The sequence below is a fragment of the Coturnix japonica genome, chromosome 4 (assembly GCF_001577835.2).
Source record: "Coturnix japonica isolate 7356 chromosome 4, Coturnix japonica 2.1, whole genome shotgun sequence".
NCBI classification, from domain to species: Eukaryota; Metazoa; Chordata; class Aves; order Galliformes; family Phasianidae; genus Coturnix; species Coturnix japonica.
In genome coordinates, this window is record NC_029519.1 from 44,013,639 (window position 1) to 44,035,700 (window position 22,062).

General features: G+C 50.8%; 1 protein-coding gene across 1 annotated transcript; it reads left to right on the forward strand.

Annotated features, from left to right (window-relative positions):
• Positions 1-16,406: 16,406 nt before the first annotated feature.
• Positions 16,407-21,377, forward strand: DUSP4 (dual specificity phosphatase 4). Its single transcript, XM_015861651.2, has 4 exons — positions 16,407-16,972; positions 19,510-19,646; positions 19,756-19,975; positions 20,288-21,377. The coding sequence occupies exons 1-4, from the start codon at positions 16,429-16,431 to the stop codon at positions 20,671-20,673; spliced, it is 1,287 nt and encodes a 428-aa protein (XP_015717137.1). The 5' UTR covers positions 16,407-16,428; the 3' UTR covers positions 20,674-21,377.
• The last annotated feature ends 685 nt before the right edge of the window (positions 21,378-22,062 follow it).

Consider the following 22,062-nt stretch of genomic DNA (forward strand, 5'->3'; position numbering starts at 1 on the left):
GCTTTTTCTATGAACTATGCAAAGATGCCCCTTTCTGAAAGTTGTTACCTTACTTCATCTGCTCTTCTCAGTCCCTATAGTATCCTGGCACACCAACACAAGGCAAGGAGCCAGGTATGCTCATCTCTGTGATTCTCCTTCTACCTACTCTCTTTAAGAAACTAGCCATAGGCACACGCTTTGAGTCTCTTTGGGATCCAGTCTTAACTCTACATGGCAAGGAAGACCAACATTTGTTAAGACAATTGATTAGTTTTGCCAGTTTGGAGCATTACTGTGGGTTTTATTCATCCAAATACTACAAACGTGCATTGCTCTAATTCTGAAATGTTTCCTTTTGTGATCCTACTGTCTAAGGCAGCTTCAGGAGCAGCAATCAGCTTGTAGAATGACTGTATCTAGGACCAGATCACCAGAATACTTACAGATAGAAGACAAGACAGCCTTTGAGCCCTGAAGGCAATCAAATTGCAATGAAACATTTTATCAAGAGCTATGCCTTCAAAAGGAAGCCTGAGGGCTGGACCCATACACAGGGTCTTCTTAGGTCACTACATTTGCAACCTCTCTCTCTATAACCATAACATCAGTCAGAGTCCTTATGTACAATATTTTTGTGACAGTAGATTGAAAAGATGAATGGTAGGTGCACTGAAATCAGTGGCAACAACGGCGGCTTAATCCTCAAGAGAGGATTAAGGCTAAATCTCACTCCTTATAAGTGCCATCAGCTACAAACCATCCCTGGACATTAACCACAATGCATTGTGTGGTAGCAATATGCTAAGCATAAGGCTGAGCTGCTGCAATACTCAGTCCTACCCAGGTTAAGAGTAGTATCAAGCAAAAGACAAGACATGCATTATAAGGTTTGTTAATAAGACTGTATTTCTGTACAGATTGGAAAGGTGGTTTTTCTGACATAATTAAAATAATCAACCTGGCAGATCTTTCATTTGGCTTAGGTTCTGTTTGCTTTTCTGGTTATGATCACAGGTAGACTTCATTAAGTATACTGATGCCTTCCATGTCCCTGGCTGCCTCACCAGCTGGCTTTCCCATCCTTTCAGTACCTCCTAAGCTGTTGCATGGCTTTGCAGAAATCAACCTCTAATCCCTTTACACAATTCAGGAGAACTTGATCACCAGAGTGAGAAGTGCTCTCACTCAGCACAGAGCAAATGATAATCCTCACAAGAGCAACTCTTAGCCTCTGTGCTGCCTGAAGTTAGAACCCTTGTTGAAAAGATGCAGTCAGACTTACCTGAAATCACCCAACAGCTGTCCTCAGTCATACCACAACTTCTCATTTTTGCCAGCTGTGGTCATTTAAATTGGTGACTGAGCCAAAACAACACAGGTGGTAGAGATAACCCAGCTACAGCCAGTGAAGCCAGTTTAATTGCATTATTAAAGACACTTCAATGAAAACTGGAGTGGAAAGTAAAGTATAGGTTAAGTGGGTGTTTTCTTTTTGCCCAAAGAATGATAAATCAGCCATTTCTTCTTGGCCTATCTTCACTGGTAGGTCAACGTAGTTTGTCACTTGAGTAACATTTCCAGCCTGGGTCTCGCTCTTGTGCTTCTGACTGTATTGTGGTGATGCTTAACTGTGAGACGCTAAAGGTCATTCTCCAGCAAAGCTGCTTTGCTCCCAGAAATCATTCTTCCAGTTTAAGTCCTCTTTGGAATATCAAGTTCCTGTAACTCCATGGATGATTAGAAAATCTAGACCTGCTCTTGCTAAAGGTCTCACATCAGATGAGTAATACCAAAAATTCAGTGTCTCAAAGAAGGACAACTGAGCTCCTGCTGTGTCTGACGCAGAGGAGCAGATATCTTCATCAGATGGGATGATGATGATTCATCTGAACTGTCTTAGAAAGGAGGAATTGCTGTCTGGCAGTGATGACTTATTTCTGGGTACTGCCTTGAAGAGATCTCTGCCAGTGCTGAGTTTTCCACCTTAGGATACAGGATAGCATGTGCCCACATTTGGAGTGGAAGCAGGATAAAATGAGAGATGAACGTGTGGTCCCCACACTTCATGATTTGGAGTGGGCTCTCTACCTTGTAGAAATGGCAAGAGCCTCAACATCTCTAGACAGAGCTGGTTGACTCTCCATCACATGCCAGTGACTTTTCAGCCCCTGTTGAGAAAAGAAGAGGTCCCAGGAGGGTGTGGAACTCTACACTTGCCCTTGCTGAACCTCATCAGGTTCCTCTCCACCCAACTCTCAGCCTGTCCAGGTCTTGCTGAATGGTATCATGGCCTTCTAGCATGTCAGCCACTCCTTCCAGCTTTGTATCATTGGCAAACTTGCTGAGGGTGCACTCTATCCATTCATTCAGGCCACCCATGAAGATCAACAAGACTGGACTCATTACTAGTCCTGCAGAACACCGCTAGCTACGGGTCTCCAACTAGATTCTGCACCACTAATCACACCCCTCTGACTGCCACTCAGCTCTTCACCCTGTTCCTTCACTCTTCCAGCTTTGAGTCAACACCATGCCAGGCTGTGAGTGGCTGTAATCTGAATCAGCTCATTTTGTTTTTCTCCATCACTCCTTTCTTTCCTCCTCTTCCATCTTCCTAGCTTCACAGCTCCTCTGTGAAGGGCCATTCATCATTGTGTGGCTCTGTGCTACGTAAGGAGCTGGCAGATGCAATCCTGTTTAACTTGCCCTGTTATTTTATCTTGGGGTTCTTTTATGGTTTTTTATCAGCTCTCTTACAGAGAAGCAGCCCCATCATCTTGATGAAACAGAATTCCAACAAGTGGCATATCAAATATATCTGTCATTACCCTTCAATTATTTCCCATTGAGCAGGAAGAGATCTGGCAGCAAAGATCTCTGAAAGCTTTGTTTCCTCTCTGCACACACATTTCTGTGCTTACAGGCACACCAGAGCCTAGTTTTCTGCATGTAGTTCTGGTGCTGGCAAATTCAAGAGAGCTGTGAATACATACCAGCAGGCATGTGTGCTGCAGTATCTCAGGACGGCTGAAGTGTTTGGTGCTTGTTGAAAGCCATAAGGACTCAAAGCCAAAGGATTATTAAGCTTTGATATCATATAGAGGATCAGCAGTATAAGGAGAAGTATCACGTGGAAAAAGTGAGTCTATCATTGCACTTAGGACTGCAGTCCAGACTGCTACTAGAAGAGAAAACAAGCCAAATACTAAGGCATTCAGAAAGGAGTACCTATTTCACATCTTAAGTGATTTTTTAATAACATTACCAGTAATTCAGCACAAAGAAAACTAGAAGCCACATCCAAAGGCTGGCAATGTGTCTGTATAATCTCTTGATAGTAGTGTGGAGTAGAGAGCTGCAACATTCTGCAAAACCAGGTTCCCTCCAACTGAATTCATTTTTGACTTGAGGTGGATCCTTTGGAAGAATAATCTAATTTGCATTGCTTTTCTGCATGCAAAAGATGTATCTATCTCCTTGGGTCAGAATGGATCCTTGCATATTGAGGGGTCAAGATTACAGAGACACCTTGTACATCAAGATTTGAAAAGAGCAGGATGGCGCTGCCTGACATCGAAGTGGGGTTTACTTTTAAAGGTGTTATATGGTGCACTTCCTTAGAAGAGTGCAGTGCACAAGGACACAGCAACATGCAGGAATATGAGAGTCATTTAGGTCTTCTCTATTCTTCCCTCTTCCCTGAACATATAAGTTGTTTGCATATATCAATTAAGTGCACCTCACACACCCTATGAGACAACTAAGTGCTATTTTACTTCTTTTATTATGGATGGGGAAACAAACGTGTAGAAAGACCTAATGACACGTGGCTTCAAAGCCTCTTACAGAACACAGGGTTTGTCTGTCCTTTCTATGTTCCCTGGATCACATTCTGTCTCCATGTCAGATAGGCTCCCTTCAGGACCTTCCTGCTGCAGAACTGTCTATCTCTGGAGAATGCTCCAGGTTTTTCTTACATGGCTTTGACTGCGCTAAGAACGAGCCCTGCAGGGCCTCAGTCACCTCAATCACACAGCCTGCTTTTCTCTCTCAAACTGCATGCCCTGGCTAAGCTGTCTGTTTGGAGGGATGTGCCTGACCACAGAGGGCTGGATGAACACCAGTGTTATAAGTAAGGGCAGAAGCATCAGTTACACTGATTAATTTTGGGTCTAGTGGGGGTTACATATTAGCAATAAACTGAAAATGCCAATTAGGCTGTGTTCTAGCTTGGTTGATGTGGCATGATTTAATTAACCCGGGCTTACATTTCTGCATTGCCCATTAACATCTAGTATTAAAAACTCTCTGAACTATATGAGCCCTAGCAGCCACCTTAAGGAAGTCATTCAGTGTCTATTCAGGAGATTTAATTGTGCCATTATGTGCCTGTGTATGGCACTGAGCGCCATTTAACCACTGGCCTTACTAACTGATTAATTACGAGGCCCAAGCGAATAAATCTTGGAGCTCACCGCCTTGCTCTCTGTGGCTGAAGCAGAGCCAATCCCACATCCAACACGAATGCAAACCTCGTTATGGCATGCAACGGATAAGTTGGGATTTGCAGGCAAAACCTGTTTGTTTTACTGGAGAGGCAGAAAGCATTAGGAATTGGCATAAGCCAGACAGGAGCGGCACATGAGGTAACCCAAGAAGCTTTCCAGCCTAAGGGCTTTTTGGAGAAAGAAGCTGGCACTTAAAATAGCTAACAGAAATTAATTTCAACACCAACAGGTTATCCGCAAAGAGGGAGAACATTTCATTTCAAGCAATGTGTTTTAGACATCCATGAATCTAGACTGTCAGGACTTTCTTCTCCCTTTGCTCTCTGATCCTGGGCTCCTGGCCCCCAAAAGTTAGGTTTGTTCAGAGGGCACTGTTCAGGCTGAAGATTCTCTCTGCAGGGGAACTGATGGACATCCGTTTGGGAAGTCAGGAGACTCAGCGTGCACAAGCTTGGCAGAGGGGCCATCTGGCCTTCCAGCTGAAGCTGTTATCCCTGCAGGCAGCCCTGCTCGCTGTATTTCACCATGAGGGCATGCATCTGTAGGAGTCTTTCGAGGCGGTGGCCTCGGCAGTCTTCCAGCACTGCCAACTCACACCCAGGCTACAGCTGAGCAGGAGCAGGTCCAGGCTCTGGCCAAGGCACTCAGAGCAGCCGAGGCAGTGGGTGATGGACCAGGCCATGGGAGACCATAGAATCACTAAGGTTGGAAAAGTCCTCCAAGATCATCCAGTCTAACCATCCACCTACCACCAACACTTCCTCACTAAACTGCATCCCTTAGCACAACATCTCAATGTTTCTGGAGCACCTCCAAGACAGTGACTGCCCAGGCCGTGGGTGATGGATGGCAGCAGGCTGCGGTGCCTGGGGCTGCTGGAGAAGCTGTTGTGGTGACCAACAATCTCTCTGGAAGCTTCAACCCAAGTTTTGTTCTGTCACTCTTCAGTCTCCTTTTGGCTTGTCACCCCACTCCTACTGCCGTCCAGGACAGGCTGGGCTTCAGCATGTTCAGAACTTTCAGCCTGAGCTACTGATGTACAAAACCAGATGCAGAGAAGCAGGGAAATGGGCGAAGAGAAGAAATATGATCATATTTTCAGATGAACCCTATTCTCTCCTGGCAGGTCCATATATCACTGAATATCACCAATTTCCTCTTATTGCAGTTCCAGAAGTGATATTTAACAGTGAAGCTAAAAGTCGTCTGCAAAGGGAGATTTAAGGGCTTGATGGGCTTCCTTAATTGAATACCAGGGAAAAGCATACTCCTTGCTCACTTAATTGACTGTAAGGAGAAATTTTTGTTCCTTATCACTGAAAACAACCACCTTTGTTTGACACCCATTACATCTATGTAGGATTTCCTTGACTTCATTCTTCTTCAGGCCAGCTCTATTACTGCTCTCAGACCTGGCTGAACAGAGCATCTTGTATGTCAGTGACTCTGGATGTGCCTGCACCCTCCTGCAAATACTTTGCTATGTATTTCAGGGTCTGAAATGAGGAATGGGTTTTCTCTTTGCAGGTTGCCCAAGGAGCAGACTTGTTTTCCAGGTGTAAATATCAGCAACAGGCCACAATGTTGACCTGAAGCTGGCAGAGACACCAATAGGATGAATGAGGCCAGAGTGCCAGATTGATCCCAGGTCAGAGAAAAGACTAGGCTACGAACAGCTGCAGTTTGTTACAAGTATTATGGTTACAGACTCATATAAGCAAATTATGGTATATGTGAGAAAGATCAAGTTAGAAGATGTAGTTCCTATTAAAATGAAAAACAGAAAGTGGGGAAAAAAAGAAGAGCTTTGCTAATTTTTCAGAGAATATCATGGGAAGAGTTGAATAAACAACCCCTCAATTTCTGAATGACTGTAGTCTCTCACTGTGGTGGAAATAATGGCTTTCATACTCAAAATCTTGATGTGGAGCAGGAGGGACCTAGAGAATGCCAAATATCGTAAGCATTTGTGGAGGAGTGCACCTTGGCCAGGGGATCCACCTCATTGAAAGGGAGCCAGGGTGCGGCTGATTCTGGCACAGTGGCAGCTGGGAGGGTTGATCCACAGCATGTGTCCATCCCAAGTAAAGCCCCTGCACTCTAAACACATCCCATATCCAGGAGATGGGGGTGGGCACGATCCTTGTGAAGGTTCCTTCTTCTTGTGGGGTAGGACTGCTCCAGTGACTGTCACACATGGGATATGGGCACCTTGACATCCAGCCAGACCCTGCCATCACTGGGCTGAGCAGCTGCGCCCAGCCTCACCCCCTGTCTTGCCCGCAGAGCATGGATTAGTGCTCAGGCGCCGGTAATTAGGGCCATGTGCACTGAGTACATAAACAAGCCATTTCATCAGCACCCAGCCCGAACCCTGCCATGATCAAATGCCCTGGAAGACGTTTGCTAAGACATGTGCCCTCCTTCTGCCATGTTTTGCAGATCACGGGCAGGAACTGTATCGCTCGTCTGAGGGTGTAGATTGCTCCCAGTGTTTGTTAGGAACTATAGAAAGCTGAAGGGCAGTGGGGCTTTAAGGCTGCCCTGCTGCGGGGGGCTGGGAGCACATCTGGGGCACACAGCAAGTTGTGTACATAGAGTTCTGCAGCCACCAGCACACAGACAGGAGAGGTTTTTAAGATTAACACCAAGTTGTTTCCATTCAGCACAAGTGAAGCTGGAAGCTGGGCTTGGGGTGAGCAGAACATTGCCCTGTGTGGGACGGATTCTGAGCCCTATTTAGGGCTTGCACCTTTAGCAGCCAAATAAACTGGGCTTACTGTTCCCAGAGAAAGATGCGCTAGGAGAGGGCTTCAGAGCAAAGCTGGGGGCTGCCATAGTTGAGCCCAGCTCGGAGTGCAGCAGGTCCCTGGGCTTACTCTGTAGCAGAGACAGCCTGGGAAGGAGCTGCAGAGCAGATAACAAGTCCCATGGGGCCTGATGATAGCTGGAGACATAGGAACAGTCCCTATCTTACTGGCTAGCAAAGAGAGGTGATGGAAAGGTGAGATCTGGCAGCAAGACAAGTCCCTCGTGACATCTTCTGAGATGCAGTGGCTGGGAAAATAGGAAGTGCAATGCCTTGAACATGGAAAATAGAATTTGGATGGGCAGTTAACTGCTGGGAATTTTCCTTAGGCGATGGAAAAAAACTCATGCCACCACCACGCAAAAGCAGAGCAAGCATGAGTCTATTTATACTGCTGCCCAGGGCTGTTCCTGTGCCTAGGATGCCATTTATTCTTTCTGCCACTAATCTGTGCTCCCATTTTAACGATAGTTCAAAGCAGTGCTGCTCCTGGGTTTGAAAAATGAGAGGCTCACACCGGACATGGCAAAGAGGAGGTGAACAGCCAGCTGGTGGGCACAGCCTTCTGAACATCTCTGAGAGACGTTTCTCCTTTGGGCTGCACAAACACCCTGACTCGTGACAGTACCTCTCCAAAGGCAGAAGCAGCACAAATTAGGAGCAGCCTGCTGAAACCCATTAGCAGGAGCGCAGAACAAGCGGTCCCATCTGCTGTTTATTCCTTTTGACTTCCCCAGGGGGACACCTAACTGTGGGGTAACAGCTTTATAGCCCTGAACCCAGGGCTCATCTCGGGGCTGCCGATTGCAAACCTCCTCATCTGCACAGCTGCACAGAGCTCAGGCAGCCCCTGGGAACTTCCCAATGTGGCCTGGAGATGGATGGTGTGGATGTGGCCTGGAGATGGTCATTACTTTCTGCCTTCAAGGGAAGCCCAGGGCTGAAAAGCTGCTCCTCTCTTTCTGGCTTATTTCACACAGAAGAAGCCCAAAGCATTGCAGCTCCATGGCTGCGCGGTTGTGCATCCTAGAAACAAAAGCTCTGCAGTCAGCCCCGATGAGCCAAAAGTGGGTCAGGTGGAAATGCAGGAGACCAGTGACTCATCGTTTGGTTGACTGGGCAATGTTGGGGGGAAAAACAATTTTCTGCCTGTAGGAAATGTGTCCGCCTCTAGGAAACGGAGAACATTTCCAGCCCTTTCTTTCCTCTGACCCTTGTCCTAACATCTCATCCACCAATTAAATTATAAATCCAGAGACTCGTCTTTAATGCTAAATAGCTGCAGCAACCAGATAGAGCACTGAATGGCCCAAATGTGCCTGCAAAGCTCGATATCTATTGGAGCTGGAGGGTGGGTGCGTGTCTGGGCTTCAGCACATACACGTTTACATCATCACTGTGCTGGAGAGACAACAGTGGTTTGGCCTGGAGGCTGTGGGGCTGAGGAGAGGGCACTCCATCTGCCTCTGTGAATGGAAAGGGGGAGGGCGCAGAGCCAGGAGATCACAGCAGCTCATTAATGATATTTGCTCATTGCACAGAGCAAGCAGCAGCATTCATGAACTTGGCCAGCCTTCCCTGCTGGGGCTTTGTTTCTTCCAGCCACAGCAACTGCCTCCCCTCTGGCACCTGAGAACATGGCAGAAAGCTCCTGCTGAGCAATGGGTGATGCAATCAGAAAAGGGACAAGGAGAGGTTTGCCTCCCAGAGGGAGGTTTGCTTCCCAGAGGGAAGCAGCACTGCTGGGCAGTGAGGAAGCAGGAGGATGGATGCCATCTGACTGTGGTTGTGAGATGAGACTGAGCTGCAGGCAAGCGCTGACCCTGGGCGTTGGGATGACAGGTTAAGGGCCGAGCCTGACATGCTTCGAACGGATGCTGTGGTGAAGTGGCCTCCTCCTCTTCCCCCGCGTTGGCCCTAGGGCCCCTTTACTTAGGGGGCAGCTTTCAGAGAAGGGGATGTGGCCACCACCCACTTCTTCCTTTCCAAGTGGGTAGGAAACTGCACGAATGCAAGACAAATATCTCTTAAGTCTGAGAAGAGGAAATGGGCTAATACAAAGGCAAGTCGTGACGGCTAAGTGCGCCTTTGCTCACCATGCAACAGCCACCAGCAGCACTGAGACGTGTGTGCGCCCAAAAATACTCTGAGCATGAATCAGCAGGACTGTCACAAAAATGATGTGTACCACAAGTTCGTGTGTATAACCAACTATCAGCCCCAGTCCCTAATCCCATGAGCCCCAGCCATGGGCACATGCACATCAGGGTTTGCTGTGCATCCTGGTTGCATTTCCCTGGACAGGAAAGATGCTTGGCCTGACTCTTTCAGTGTTTCCAAGCTCCTCACTATCCTTCATGATTTGTTTTGTTCCAACAGGCTCACTCTTCTAGGAAGTTCAGAAAAAAAGAGCATGGTGCAAGTGGACTCTTCCCTTACTTTATGTATATGATGGACAGGACAGGATAGGATGAGATAGGATATTTCTGTGGTGCAGAGTGGGGTTCCCTCAGCCAACCACCAGCAAAGCCTGTAGGGGAGCACGTATGACACAGGGAGGGAAAGGTGAGCAATGATCACAGCAGGTTTGACATGAATTGGAAAGCTCTGCTTCTTGCTGAGACCTCTGTGGATTTTCACAAATGCATCGAAGCAGGGAAGCCTGCAGCCATGTAAGGAAGCAAAAGCCCATCTTTGTCAACTATTTGCTCTTCAAATATAGGCAGGGAAAGGCAGGCACGTCTTCCCTCAGCCCAGCAGGTCTGCAGGAGCTAACAGTATGGCCCTCCAATTTTGCAAGTCCAAATGAACACAACAAACATTGTGTTTGAAATTTCCCTTCCCTCTTCAGTCTTTAATCCCAGGAGGAGTTTTGAGTGGAATTGAAACTAGTGTACCATGCAGGGACTGCTGTGGATTGGAGTTCTCTCTCTGGCTTTGATGTTTGTGGGGATCCCAGGCACTCATCCCAATTAACGAGGCTCCCTTAGTGTGCTGGTGACTTAGCTGGGGCCCTCGCTGCTGGGTAAATCATCTCCAGATTTCTCTTCTCCAAATAAAATCCCCTGGGGTCACCATGATGCTGGGAGATGGGCCCCTGTGAGCCCTTATTTCTGCTGGGATAGTCTCAAAGTCACCTCTAAGAAAGTGTCGGGCCATGGCTTTCAGGCACCATTCCAAAGTATCGCACTTGGGGGATGTGCTCTTGCACACCTTGCCCAGAGGACCCTCAGTGAGTGGCTGGTTGTTCCTCATTTTGTTTTACTTCCCTTTCCCTGCACTTTGTCACCATTGCCCTGCCCTTTGGGGCCTTGCTGTCTGCATCCTTCCTCCTCCATGTTGCATTTTCCGATGTCACGGTGTTTCCTTGTGCTCAGCATCACTGCTCACCGCACCCTCCTTCAGACACTGAGTAATAGTCACACCAAAGATGCTGAAAGAGGTAGAAGAAATCCTTTTTTCCAAGTAAGATGAGAACAAAATTCAACCTGGGGAGGACAGCTCTACAGTAGATCCTCCCTCCTAAGAAATGTGGGTGGGAGGGGATGTGTGGGGGTTTTTCCTGCCCTACACCATGTTGCCTTGCATGGAGAGGTTTGGTACGAGACTGGGGGAGCCTGGTGCCATGGAGCATCGAACCAAGGCTGCAGGTGACTTTCATCTAATATGGCTTGAATCACCATTCTGAGCAAGTCTGGCAGTACATTGGGTCCAAAGCAGGCAGAGTATTTGTGGTGGCCTCTATCTGCCAGCTGTCATGGCAAAACAGATGGCTGGGGCTGTGTCACTGGAGCTGTGCATTGGGGACATATGGTAGTGATGCTGAAAATAGGTGAGAACCCCCTCCTGGACTGGTATTTGCAGCACGTACGTGTCTGTGTGTGTACTTAACTTATCCCACACATATATGTTGCCTTATATAGCTAGAAAGCTTGAAATTAGATGGAAATGTTGCTAGAGTCTGTCTGTTCCTTCCTCTCTCCATCTGGAGGTGATCATTTTCCCTCTTCTCTCTTTACTATCAGCTACTGGTGGGCAAACAGCAGCCTATGAATGCTGAATACAAACCTATCCATGCATCCTTTGTGGGATAAAACCAATAGGCTTCAAGAAAACACAGTACTTCCCTAGATCAGTTGGGCAGCATTAAACTTTGCTCTTATCACTTAGTCTAGATCAGTATTGTCAGTGTCCCAAGTAGAGCAGCGAGGTTTCATTTTTTTCCTTCTTTTTCTGTGTTTCTCTTTTCCTTTCATTTCCTTTAGTTTCTTTTCCTTTCTTTTTTTTCCCCTCTTCTCCTCTCCTCTCCTCTCCTCTCCTCTCCAATAGCTGGAGGGACAGGAGTTTGAAGTGATTTGTCACTTCCAGGACAGAAACAAGGAGGAGCAGCAAAGCAAGGAAGTGGCAAGTTCAAAGTGAACCCAAGGAAGTGGCTCTTGCCCAACGAAGCATTGGAACTTCTTGCTGTAGGATGCTGGGGAAGCTGAACATTTGCATGAGTTCAAAAAGCAGCCAAGCCTATTCATGGAGGAAAAATCTCTTACAGGCTATTAGAGACTAAGATCCCAAAGCTGGCTCAGGAAGCCCTCAGGCACAAATGGCACACAGCCGGAAGATTCACCCATGGTGCCTGCTGCTGGTTGCACTCACAGGCAGGTCATCAGTTAGGGTGGGCTTTTGGCAGCCCTGTAACATGACTGGATTTCAAGTGCCCCTTTAGGGCTCCCAGCGCTAGGCTGGGATACCTACTAAAGGCATCATTTAGCAGACCATCTTGCTGGGACAGTGAGGTGTGACAGACCAGGGCTGTGAATCTCCTATGGATTTGTAGGAGCTGAGAGCACTTGTGATGTGGGATAGGAGTGAGGCACAGAGGACCACCAGTATCCCAGGGCCTCTCCTCTTGCCTCTTGCTTCATAATTCTGTTAGCCTTTTGCCTGCCATCTGGGCCCCAGAACAAGGGGTGGGTGCACCCCACGTATCTGTGTGACACTGCCAGACACCAAACCCGCTGCCCCTCAGGACAGCACAGGGGGCAGTCCCAGTTCTCAATGGCACGAAATGACATGCGTGGTCACTGCTGTTCCACAGCTCAACCACAGACTGCTGTTATATTCATAGAAATTAGGGGAGGATTTGTCATTCATAGTCTGCCTGTGCGCCTGACACGATGTATAAATAGGTTATAGTCACACTTATATAACACTGTCTTATTCATGATCTTAAGCCCACGGGAAAAATGTCTCTTCCCTACTGCTTTCTTCTCAGCAAAAAGCATCATTCAAAGCCCAGCTTCAATCCCATCACAGAGGCAGGATGCTTAATGAAACACCGAGAGGCTCCAGCCAGGCGTTTCTTTCTCAGTTTGCAAACAGCACTGTCCCCAATGGAGGCATCGCCTGCAATGAAACCCTGCACTGGGGCCAGGGAGCTTTGCAGCAGCCCCTGGCTTCCCCACCACGTGGGATGCAGTGTTTGCTAAAGGCAAAATACCACAGGTTGGGTTAAAACACCACGTGCCTTCCTGACTTCCACCTGAATAACTCCCAGTTCCGATCCCTTGCGCTGAGGAGGAGGGCATCAACCTGCTTCCAGGCATTCGCTCCCCTAGCTCTGCTGCGCTGCTGAATTCAGCAGCCAAAAATATGAGTTTAATCCCCACAGCAAGCACTTGGAATTTTGGGATTAAGATCCCTTGTGCTTGTTCGCTCCACCTCATTCATACATCTGTTTTATAACCCATGGTAACCACTCAGCGCTGCAGTTGGATCCCCCAGCAACTCTCCACCAAAGAAATAGAACAGGGGCTTGGGGAGGCAGACCCTCTCCCACACAGCCCTAATTAACAAGCTGAGTTAATCACCCAGAAGAAGCCATATCCTCTTCACACCCTGCTCCCCTTCACAGACCCTCCTGGCTTTCAGCTCGCATTTTCTCATAGCTTTGAGCCGTGTGGACTTTGGCAGGAAGGGAGGAGGCAGCAACAAAAGGCATCAGGGAGAGAGGAAACCAAACCTCAAGCAGAAAATGGCCCGGGCCACTTTGCATCCAGCTCATTTGAGTGTGTCCTGCCCTGATCAGATTTGCATGGGCACAAACCAGCTGCAAACCCCACTGCTGTAAGAAGGGTTCCTTTGTTGTCAGCCATAACTGCTGCGAAAAAGATCTCCTCATCTATAGCAGTTGAGGAGCGCAGTAATTCATCTCTTCCCTGCTTGATTTACAGCTGATTTCTCTGTGAATGTAAACCCTCCATCAGGTATTGCAGGGCAAATGTGAGGGTGCTTGTCCTTTCTGAGGCAGTGTTTGTAGGGTAGTTTGCTGGAGTGGGGATTAAAAACATCAGTATTGACAGAGAGCAGAGAAAGCAGACCTGGTGTTCTCCATGTGCTGTCAGGGGTTTAGGGCTGTTGTTTGGGGGATGAAGCAACAAAGGTCATAGTACTTCAAGCAGCTCTTTGCAGCCCGGTGTGGAGGAGAAGGCATAAGAGGAGGGGGGTGATTTGTGACGTGCTCGCTGACATCTGCAGACCTGAGTTTCAATAAAAGCAGAGCCATGCAGCAGGCACGATCTGGGCTGGGCAGGCCCACGTGGAGCCAGCACAGAGGGGTGCAGATGGGGCCAAATGGTGACCTGTGCTCAGGTGTTCCCTCAGCCTCAGGTTATCCCACAGGCAGCAAAGCTCAGGCAGCTTGGTGCTATGGCAGCCGAGAGAGAGGAAAGCACTGGAAATGAGCATGATCCCCTCCTCCACCTCCTCGTCCAACCTTGCATCATTTTCCCTTTAGCCTCCCTAGACGGGTTCATTACAATTCCCCTCCATTAATATGCAAATATGCCCTAAAGAAAAAGAGTGTGTGGATTTATGAACATGACTCCATTAACCCTTCCGCTGCTGCACTGCCCTTTGCTGATAGGAGGAACATTTCCCACCTGGAAAAGCTGCAGGAAAGAGAAATACCCTGGAAACAGACGAGCACTGTGGTGTACGAGGACCAGAGGGAGCTGAGACACTGCATGAAGCAGCAGCCCAGGACCCCATATGTCACCAGGGCCAGGAGCCTGGGGAGAGCCGTGGAGCCTGGGGCCACCTGGGGAATCACAACTCTGCATCTCTCTGAGCAGGAAAAGCACTGAGAAAGCCAAACAAATCGGTATCAATTGGCTGGCAAATTTACAGCCTGCCTCTAATTTGTTTTTTTGCCAGCATGGTGAGGCAAGGTGTAAATTCTTCTTCCTTAATTCGAGGTACATATTGACATTTAATCATCCAAATATATGCCTCTTTGACAATTCATTTCCCTCCAGCCTCCTTCCACAATCGCTTCTTCTGGCTGGGGCACTGCAAAAGGTGATTCTTTGAATCTGTTGGGAAGGAAATGAAGGAATCCGTCCCCCTTTCCCTCTCCCTTCTCTTTTCTCCCTCCTCCCTCTCCCTTTTCTCTCTCCCCTCTTCCCCCCTCCCTCACTGTTTGTTTTCCAGCAGGATATGTTTCACTTTGCACCATATGGATGTCCTTTGCTAGGAATACGAGCTTTCACACTCCTCCAAGGTTGCAAAGTCAGGAAATAAAGCTGTGCAGACTGTTCTCCCCCCTCCCTCCCCCTTTCCCCAAGCCCTCCCTTCCCCTTTCCTCAGGTAATTGCATTCCTTCTCTTTCACTGTGATTTCTGCCTCGCAAGCTTTTCTGATGGTTCTTGCTTGTCCCACTGCGGTGCCTCCACAGACAAAGTTAATTAACTAGATTTCCTCTCAAGCTAATTGCGGCAAGGGAGATTCCTGCGATGGCGGATCTCCATCAGACACCCATGCACGTGCACATATATCATTGCTCCGTCCTGAAATAGTATCTTCCATCGATGCTTGTGTGAACATTCAGATATAGGCAGCCCCAATTCCCCCCTCCTGTGCCAACGCTCCCTTTCTCTCCCATCTCAGAGTTGGGTTCAGCCACATGGGAAAAAACAGGACTGGGTTCTGGCTCCAAGGACGTCTGCACTGTGCCCTTGGTTAGGCAATGTCAGTACAAGGAAGAATGCCTGCTGAGGTCTGCCTCTGCTCAGTAGGAAGAGATTTCTTCTTTCCATGTTTCTAATGCAGGCTGGGACAGGAGCAAACTGAGCTCCCATCCCTGCTCTATTTGTTAGCAGGCTCCACTATGTTTGTAGCATGCGGTGCAGCAACCAGCAGCTATGCCTGCCCGTAGCTGGGTTGTGGTGGCTTGCTGGAGAAGGGCTGGCACAGCACATGAGAGCCATGGGCGGGCACACACAAGAGTGGTAAACCTGGCAGAGAACACGCTGTAAGTAAGAGGCAGCACCAGGCCATGGGGTTGGTATCAGTTTGAGGCTTCCAACACGTGCAGTAGGCCGGGTTCATCCCAGGCAGGGATGCACTGCACCGTGTCATCTGCCCTGCCCGAACAAACAGCCACTGGCATGCAGGGGAGGGGCTGCCTGTCTGTCTGGGTGCTGCCCTCTATGGACTGGGCAGATGGGCTTGGAGAAACTGCGGGCCCTTCATTTGGTTCGCTCCATTTCTAAGGCTGTAGATCAGCACACGGGCATCTTCATATGCCCCCTGGAGCAGACAGCCGTGGCCTGGTAGAGTCTCCTTTCAGGAAGTGCCCCAGCCATGGCTTGAAATTGGGTTTTGCAGCATCGCTCTGGGGGGCGAGCAGCCTCAGATGGGGATTGTGAGCAAAATGGCTGCGTGGTGCCTTGGTGGTCCCCGCAGGGTCCTGGAGGTGCTTCCTGGACGGGCTGCCGCTTCACCGGCCGTTCCTGACGGGGAGGGGGGTGGGTTGAAGTGCGGCAGCGGCAGAGCAGCGCTCAGGGGGAGCCTGGAGAGGGAAACGTGCCCGAGAGCAACACGCGCTAAAGGACAAAGGGAGAAGGAGCACGAGCATAAGCGCGCGTCCTGAGGTCGCTTGTACGTGTACGTGTGTATGTGTGTGTGTGTGTGGGGGTGACCCACCGAGGTGGGGGGACGAGGAGGGGGGCAGGAGGGGGGGGGCCTCCCCCCGCTGTGAGCGCGGCTCCCCGCAGCGCCCGCCCTCCCGCCGCCTGTCCCCATTCACAAAAACGCGGCGAAGATGGCGGGCGGGCGGCGAGCCCTTTTTTGTGAATGGAGGCGGTGACGTCGGCCGCGCCCTTGCGCCGCCTTCCCTCCATTCATTCCTTGGGCTGGATGCAGAGGGGCGGGGCGGCGCGGCGGGTAGTAAAGGTTGGGGCGGCCCGGGGCGGAGAGCGGCCGGAGCAGGGAGCGGGGAAACGCGGCCCCGACATGGTGGCCCCCGAGGGGCTGCGGGAGATGGAGGGCAGCGCCCTGCGGCGCCTGGTGGGACGCGAGGAGGCGAGCGGCGGGCGCTGCCTGCTGCTGGACTGCCGGCCCTTCCTGGCGCACAGCGCCGGCCACATCCGCGGGGCGCTCAACGTGCGCTGCAACACCATCGTGAGGCGGAGGGCCAAGGGAGCCGTGAGCCTGGAGCAGATCCTGCCGGCCGAGGGCGAGGTGCGGGCGCGGCTGCGCGCCGGGCTGTACACCGCCGTGGTGCTGTACGACGAGCGCAGCCCCCGCGCCGAGGCCCTGCGGGACGACAGCACCGTGACCCTCGTGCTGCGAGCCCTGCGCCGCGACATGGCGAGGGCCGACATCCGGCTGCTGGCAGGTAAACGGGGCAGAAACGACGGGGTGGGCGCCCGGAGATCCACGGGGAAGGAGGGAGGGACGAGCCCCGAGTGCGGCTCCGTCCCCGGGGCCGATCGGGCCCTTCGCCGTGGGGAGCGCCCCGGGAGGACGCTGCGATTGTGCCGCGGGAGCCGGTGCTGAGGGTCGGGGTGGGGGGTATCAGGAGAAATTCCTTCTCCCGAAGAGCGGTGACGCATCGGCACGGGCTGCACGGGGAGGCGGTGCGGTCACCGGCCTCGGAGGGGTGCAGGAAACGTGGAGATGTGGCACTGAGCAACGCGGTCAGTGAGCACGGCGGGGATGGGCTGCGGGTTGGACTGGACGGTCTTAGGGATCTTTCTAACCTTAACGAGTCTGTTCTTTCGTGCTCTTTGCGTGGGAGGCTGTGAGCAAGCAGGGCTGCTGGGCTGGAGGGGCCCTGCGAGGTTCTGTAGAAGAAAAGGGTTCTCACTGGGTTGGTTCTGACCCCCTGAGAGTGAATGTGTTCCATGGTTTGCTCCCAGCAGTGGTGAGAACGCGTGTGCGCAGAGCAGCAAACCATTAGGAGGCTCTCACGGATGGAGCAGGAGCGCAGCTGAGGGCTCATTGGGAACCTGCTTCGGGTGCTCAGCCACGAGCTGTCACTTTGTTGGGAGCTGAGTGCTTGGGAGGGACCTGGGCAGCCTGACTGTGAATGGCAGCCAGCCCATGGCAGGGCATTAGAACTGGATGGGTTCTGAGATCCATTGCAACCTAAGCCATTCTGTGATTCTGTGATGCCCGTGTGGTTCTCAAGCAGGATTGTCTGGGGTTAGCAATCCCTTATTTCTAAGAGTGAAATCTTAGTTATTTTGAGGTATGGGCTCTTCGAGTCTCAACCCTTACACCAGAAGCCTCCTGCTTGCTTACCTTAGAAATGTAAAAGTTCCTTCTCACTCCAGTTTGCAAGAGTCACACAAACCTGGCACTGTGTGTGTCCAAAGGCATATTTACTGGGTAGCACTTTGCTAAACTGCCCTTCAATTTGATGAGGAGCATTGAAATCTTCCCTGTTGGAAGGGTCACTTTGCCTTTCCCAGGAGGAAGTTCATATTTCCACATGAAATATGGGCAGCTTTCCCATCTTATAGAATCACAGAATGGCTTTGATTGAAGGGAACCTTAAGGCTTCCAACCCGTTGCTGTAGGCTGGTTGCCCCCCATCAGCGTAGGCTGTCCAGGACCCCATCCAGCCTGGCCCTAAGCACCTCTAGGGATGAGGCATCCACAGTTTGTGGTGGTGTGATGACCATGAAAGCGGGATCGGGGTGATGGGAATGTCTACCCAGCACATCTGTGTTCTGGGTGTTCCTCCAAATTCAGCCAGCGAGACTGAAAAGGGCTTTCAGGTTCTGGAAATGCAGCCTCTGCAAACTGATCTTCTCGTGTGATGCACATTTACTGGTGTGTACATTTCCCTGCTGTAAGGGGCTGGAATTCTTCCTTGCGGAAGGGAAGAAAACCATAAAGGACGTTGAGATGCTGAATCGGTCTCCAGCTGCCAAGGGGCTCCTGGGGTGCCTTGTCAGATAAGCTTGCATCCACCTGAGAGCCAGAGTTCGCATTTCCATTGCTCTTGAGAACACCCAACCTTGTTCAGTGTCTACTTAGAGCTAAAGCTGGTGTAAGGAATGTGTCCTGCTGCATGTGCTCTGCCAGGCCCGGGCGATGAGCACCAGTCCTGCACTTGGAATGAATCTTCAGCAGCTCTCCTGGGAGACAGGGCTCCATCTGGCTGGATTCATGGCAATAATAAAATCCCTGACTTGTGTTGGCTTTAAGGCTCTACATCAGCTGACAAGGATGTCAACCATGCTGATTTGATTTGAGTGAGGACAGGAAATTTGCCCAGAGGTGCTTATCTGCTGCCCTGGGAAGCAAACAGGTGGCAGCTCTGTTGGATCTTCCTCATGGGGAGGCACAAGGTCACACCTCTGACATCTCCTTGGCAGCTGCTCTTGGCAGCTGCAGTGAGCAGCTCTTCTATAGGCACCCACCTCTGTCCAGCCCACCCTGTCCTTGGGAGGCAGGGACAGCTCTCTGCAGAGTGGCTTTGCTGTGGGTTAACATCCAGGGCCTCCTGTCTGTTGGTCTGCGGGCATTGGGACTGAGGGAACCTCTCTGCATTTTGTGTCTGAGAAAGTAGAGAATTGAACAGTCTGTAGTGCAGGAAGGCATTGGAGTTTCAGGTCACTGGTAACAAACCCTCTCTCCATTGCCTTAGACTACAACCTTGGCCTCAGCCTTAGTTTTTGACTGGCTATGTCCTGGAGCAGAGGATTTGGGTAGCTAAAAGCATTAGAGAGCTGTGGCCTATGGGAATCGCTCAGCCCAGGGGCTCCCCACTTGCTGCCAGGAGCCTGGTTGCTCACCCCAGGGCAGCAGGCTGCTCTCCATCCCTGTAGCATCATCTAGTGGCCAAGGGCATGTCAGAATACCTTGGCTGCAGCTGTCCCGCAGCACTGTGAGCATGGCTGTAATGCTCCTCTCTTCTTACAGGAGGTTACGAGCGTTTTGCCTCAGAGTATCCTGAATTCTGTGCTAAAACCAAGACCCTGAGCAGCGTTTCGCCCCCCAGCAGCGCTGAGTCCCTGGATTTGGGCTTCAGTTCATGTGGGACCCCCCTTCATGACCAGGTAGGTTCACCTTACAACATGGCCTTCCTGCTGCCCCCTCCCTGAGGCTCACTCGGGCCTATGAAGTCATCCAGTCCTGTGCTCATAACTGGCTTATTCTCCATCCTAGGGTGGCCCTGTGGAAATCCTTCCGTTCCTCTACCTTGGCAGCGCCTACCACGCGGCCCGGCGGGACATGCTGGATGCACTGGGCATCACAGCTCTGCTGAATGTCTCATCTGACTGCCCCAACCACTTCGAGGGGCACTACCAGTACAAGTGCATCCCTGTGGAAGACAACCACAAAGCCGACATAAGCTCCTGGTTCATGGAGGCAATTGAGTACATCGGTGAGTGCCCATTTGGAGGAGCTAGGCTGTAGTTTGCACCCAGCTGGAGGAGGCCGTGAGGTAGGCTCCAAGGCTTGGAGCTTTAAGTTCCATCTGTGGAGGTGCTCAAGGCCAGTGTGAATAAGCTTTGGGCTGCCTGATGTGGGTGGCATCTATCCCGTGGCAGGGGGTTGGGCACAGGTGGACTCTGAGGTCCCCTCCAACCCAGATCATGCATGGGTGTGATGTCAGCCATCATCTGGCGAGTCAGCCAGGGGCTGGGCCGTGTTGGAAGGGTTCAGGTCTCACGTGTCGCTCTCTGTTGCCCTCTAGACTCGGTGAAAGAGTGCTGTGGCAGAGTCCTTGTCCACTGCCAGGCCGGTATCTCCCGCTCGGCCACCATCTGCCTGGCCTACCTGATGATGAAGAAGCGCGTCAAGCTGGAAGAGGCCTTCGAGTTTGTCAAGCAGCGCCGGAGCATCATCTCTCCAAACTTCAGCTTCATGGGGCAGCTGCTGCAGTTTGAATCGCAGGTCTTGGCCACCTCGTGCGCAGTGGAAGCTGCCAGCCCCTCAGGGACACTGCGGGAGCGGGGCAAGGCCACCTCTACCCCTACCTCCCAGTTTGTCTTCAGCTTCCCCGTCTCCGTTGGTGTCCATGCCACCCCCAGCAGCCTCCCATACCTGCACAGCCCCATCACCACGTCACCCAGCTGTTAGCTTGGGGCTAAGGCCAACCAGGCAGGTAGCACAGAGGGGCGCAGAGCCCCGGGATGTTAAGCAATAGTGCCGGACACTGCCATTGACCCTGGACTCGATGTCTTTTTCGTAGAGCAATTTCTTACCTCATCTCGTACTTCTTTTTTTTTTTTTTTCCCCACTTTTTATGTTGTGAAAGCCACAAACCCTGATGTTGTCCAGGCTCTGTTTTGGGGGAGGAAAAAATAGTGTACTGGGTTTCCTGAAGTGCCTGGTCCGCATCTCTTCCCACCTCTACTTTATCATCTTGTTTTTTAGGAGAAAAAAAAACACCAAACAACCCAACATCTCCCCTTCCATCCTGTTTCTGTCCCCAGTTCTTTTGGGTGTTGACTTGGGTTGAAAAGGGAGCATAAGCTTATTTCTGTTGCACAGCACTTTCCCCTTTCGCACAGAGGGACACTGGTGTGTGCGGTAGGTGCTGCGTACCTGAGCCAGTCGCAGTGACCAGCAATGCTGCAGCAGGGCTTTGAGGTGATGGCAAGGAGCTCCAGGTCACCCACTGTGCTGGCTCCTGGGGGGACAGCAGCCTCTGGCTGGGAAGCAGCATGGGTGGAGAGATGCAATCCTAAGTGATGCTCGTGTGTGTGCGTGTGTGTATGTCACTGTGTCTCTAAGTCTCCTCAGTTCCCATAAAACTTGTGCCAAACCTCCTGTAGTTTAAAGAAGAGAAATGAGGGGTAAGGGCAGCGATACAGGCTGCCAATTACTCTTGACCTGTTCCCTCCCTACCATCCTATAGCTGCTCTTCCCAAAGAAGCAGGGTAGGACAGGGCTGGACTGTGATGCGGAGGGGAGCAGCGGGGGAAGAAGAGGTGCAGAGGTGTTCTCCATCTCACTTTCTGCCCTCCAGGACCAGTGCCTGCCCTGCCCCTACCTGGGCTCTGCAGAGCATTCACCCACCAGTGCTGGGCTGCGAGGTCCCACACACCCAGGTACCTGCACTGCAGCCTTAGGCTGAAGCCCAGAAAATGCCTCATCTCCAATCCCCGTGTAGCTTTAACCTCTCTCCATCTTCCCAGCCCGCACCAATACAAAATGCCTGTGTGGCTGATGTACATATGTATGGTTTTTTGTTCCTTTTATTTTTATTTTTTAGAAATCAACTTTTTATTTATTGCCTGAGGGAGAAAAAAATTGTTTGGAGAAAATAATAATAAAACACTTTTCAACAGTTGTGGCTGAGATCGGGTTTGTCTCAGGGCCCAGAGAATCACAGAAAGGCAGATTGGGTTGGAAGGAACCTCAAAGCTCTCCCCAGTTCTGCCGTAGGCTGGTTGTCCCCCCTATGACATCAGGCTGCCCAGGGCCTTGAGCACCTCCATGGATTGGGGCCATCCCCACAGCCTC

What these genes read in the sequence shown, in the direction of transcription:
- DUSP4 (XM_015861651.2), top strand. Translation starts at nt 16,429, where the DNA reads ATGGAGGCGGTGACGTCGGCCGCGCCCTTGCGCCGCCTTCCCTCCATT. An exon ending in CGACATCCGGCTGCTGGCAG is followed by an intron (nt 16,973 to 19,509) that starts GTAAACGGGGCA and finishes CTCTTCTTACAG; the next exon opens with GAGGTTACGAGCGTTTTGCC. An exon ending in GGACCCCCCTTCATGACCAG is followed by an intron (nt 19,647 to 19,755) that starts GTAGGTTCACCT and finishes TCTCCATCCTAG; the next exon opens with GGTGGCCCTGTGGAAATCCT.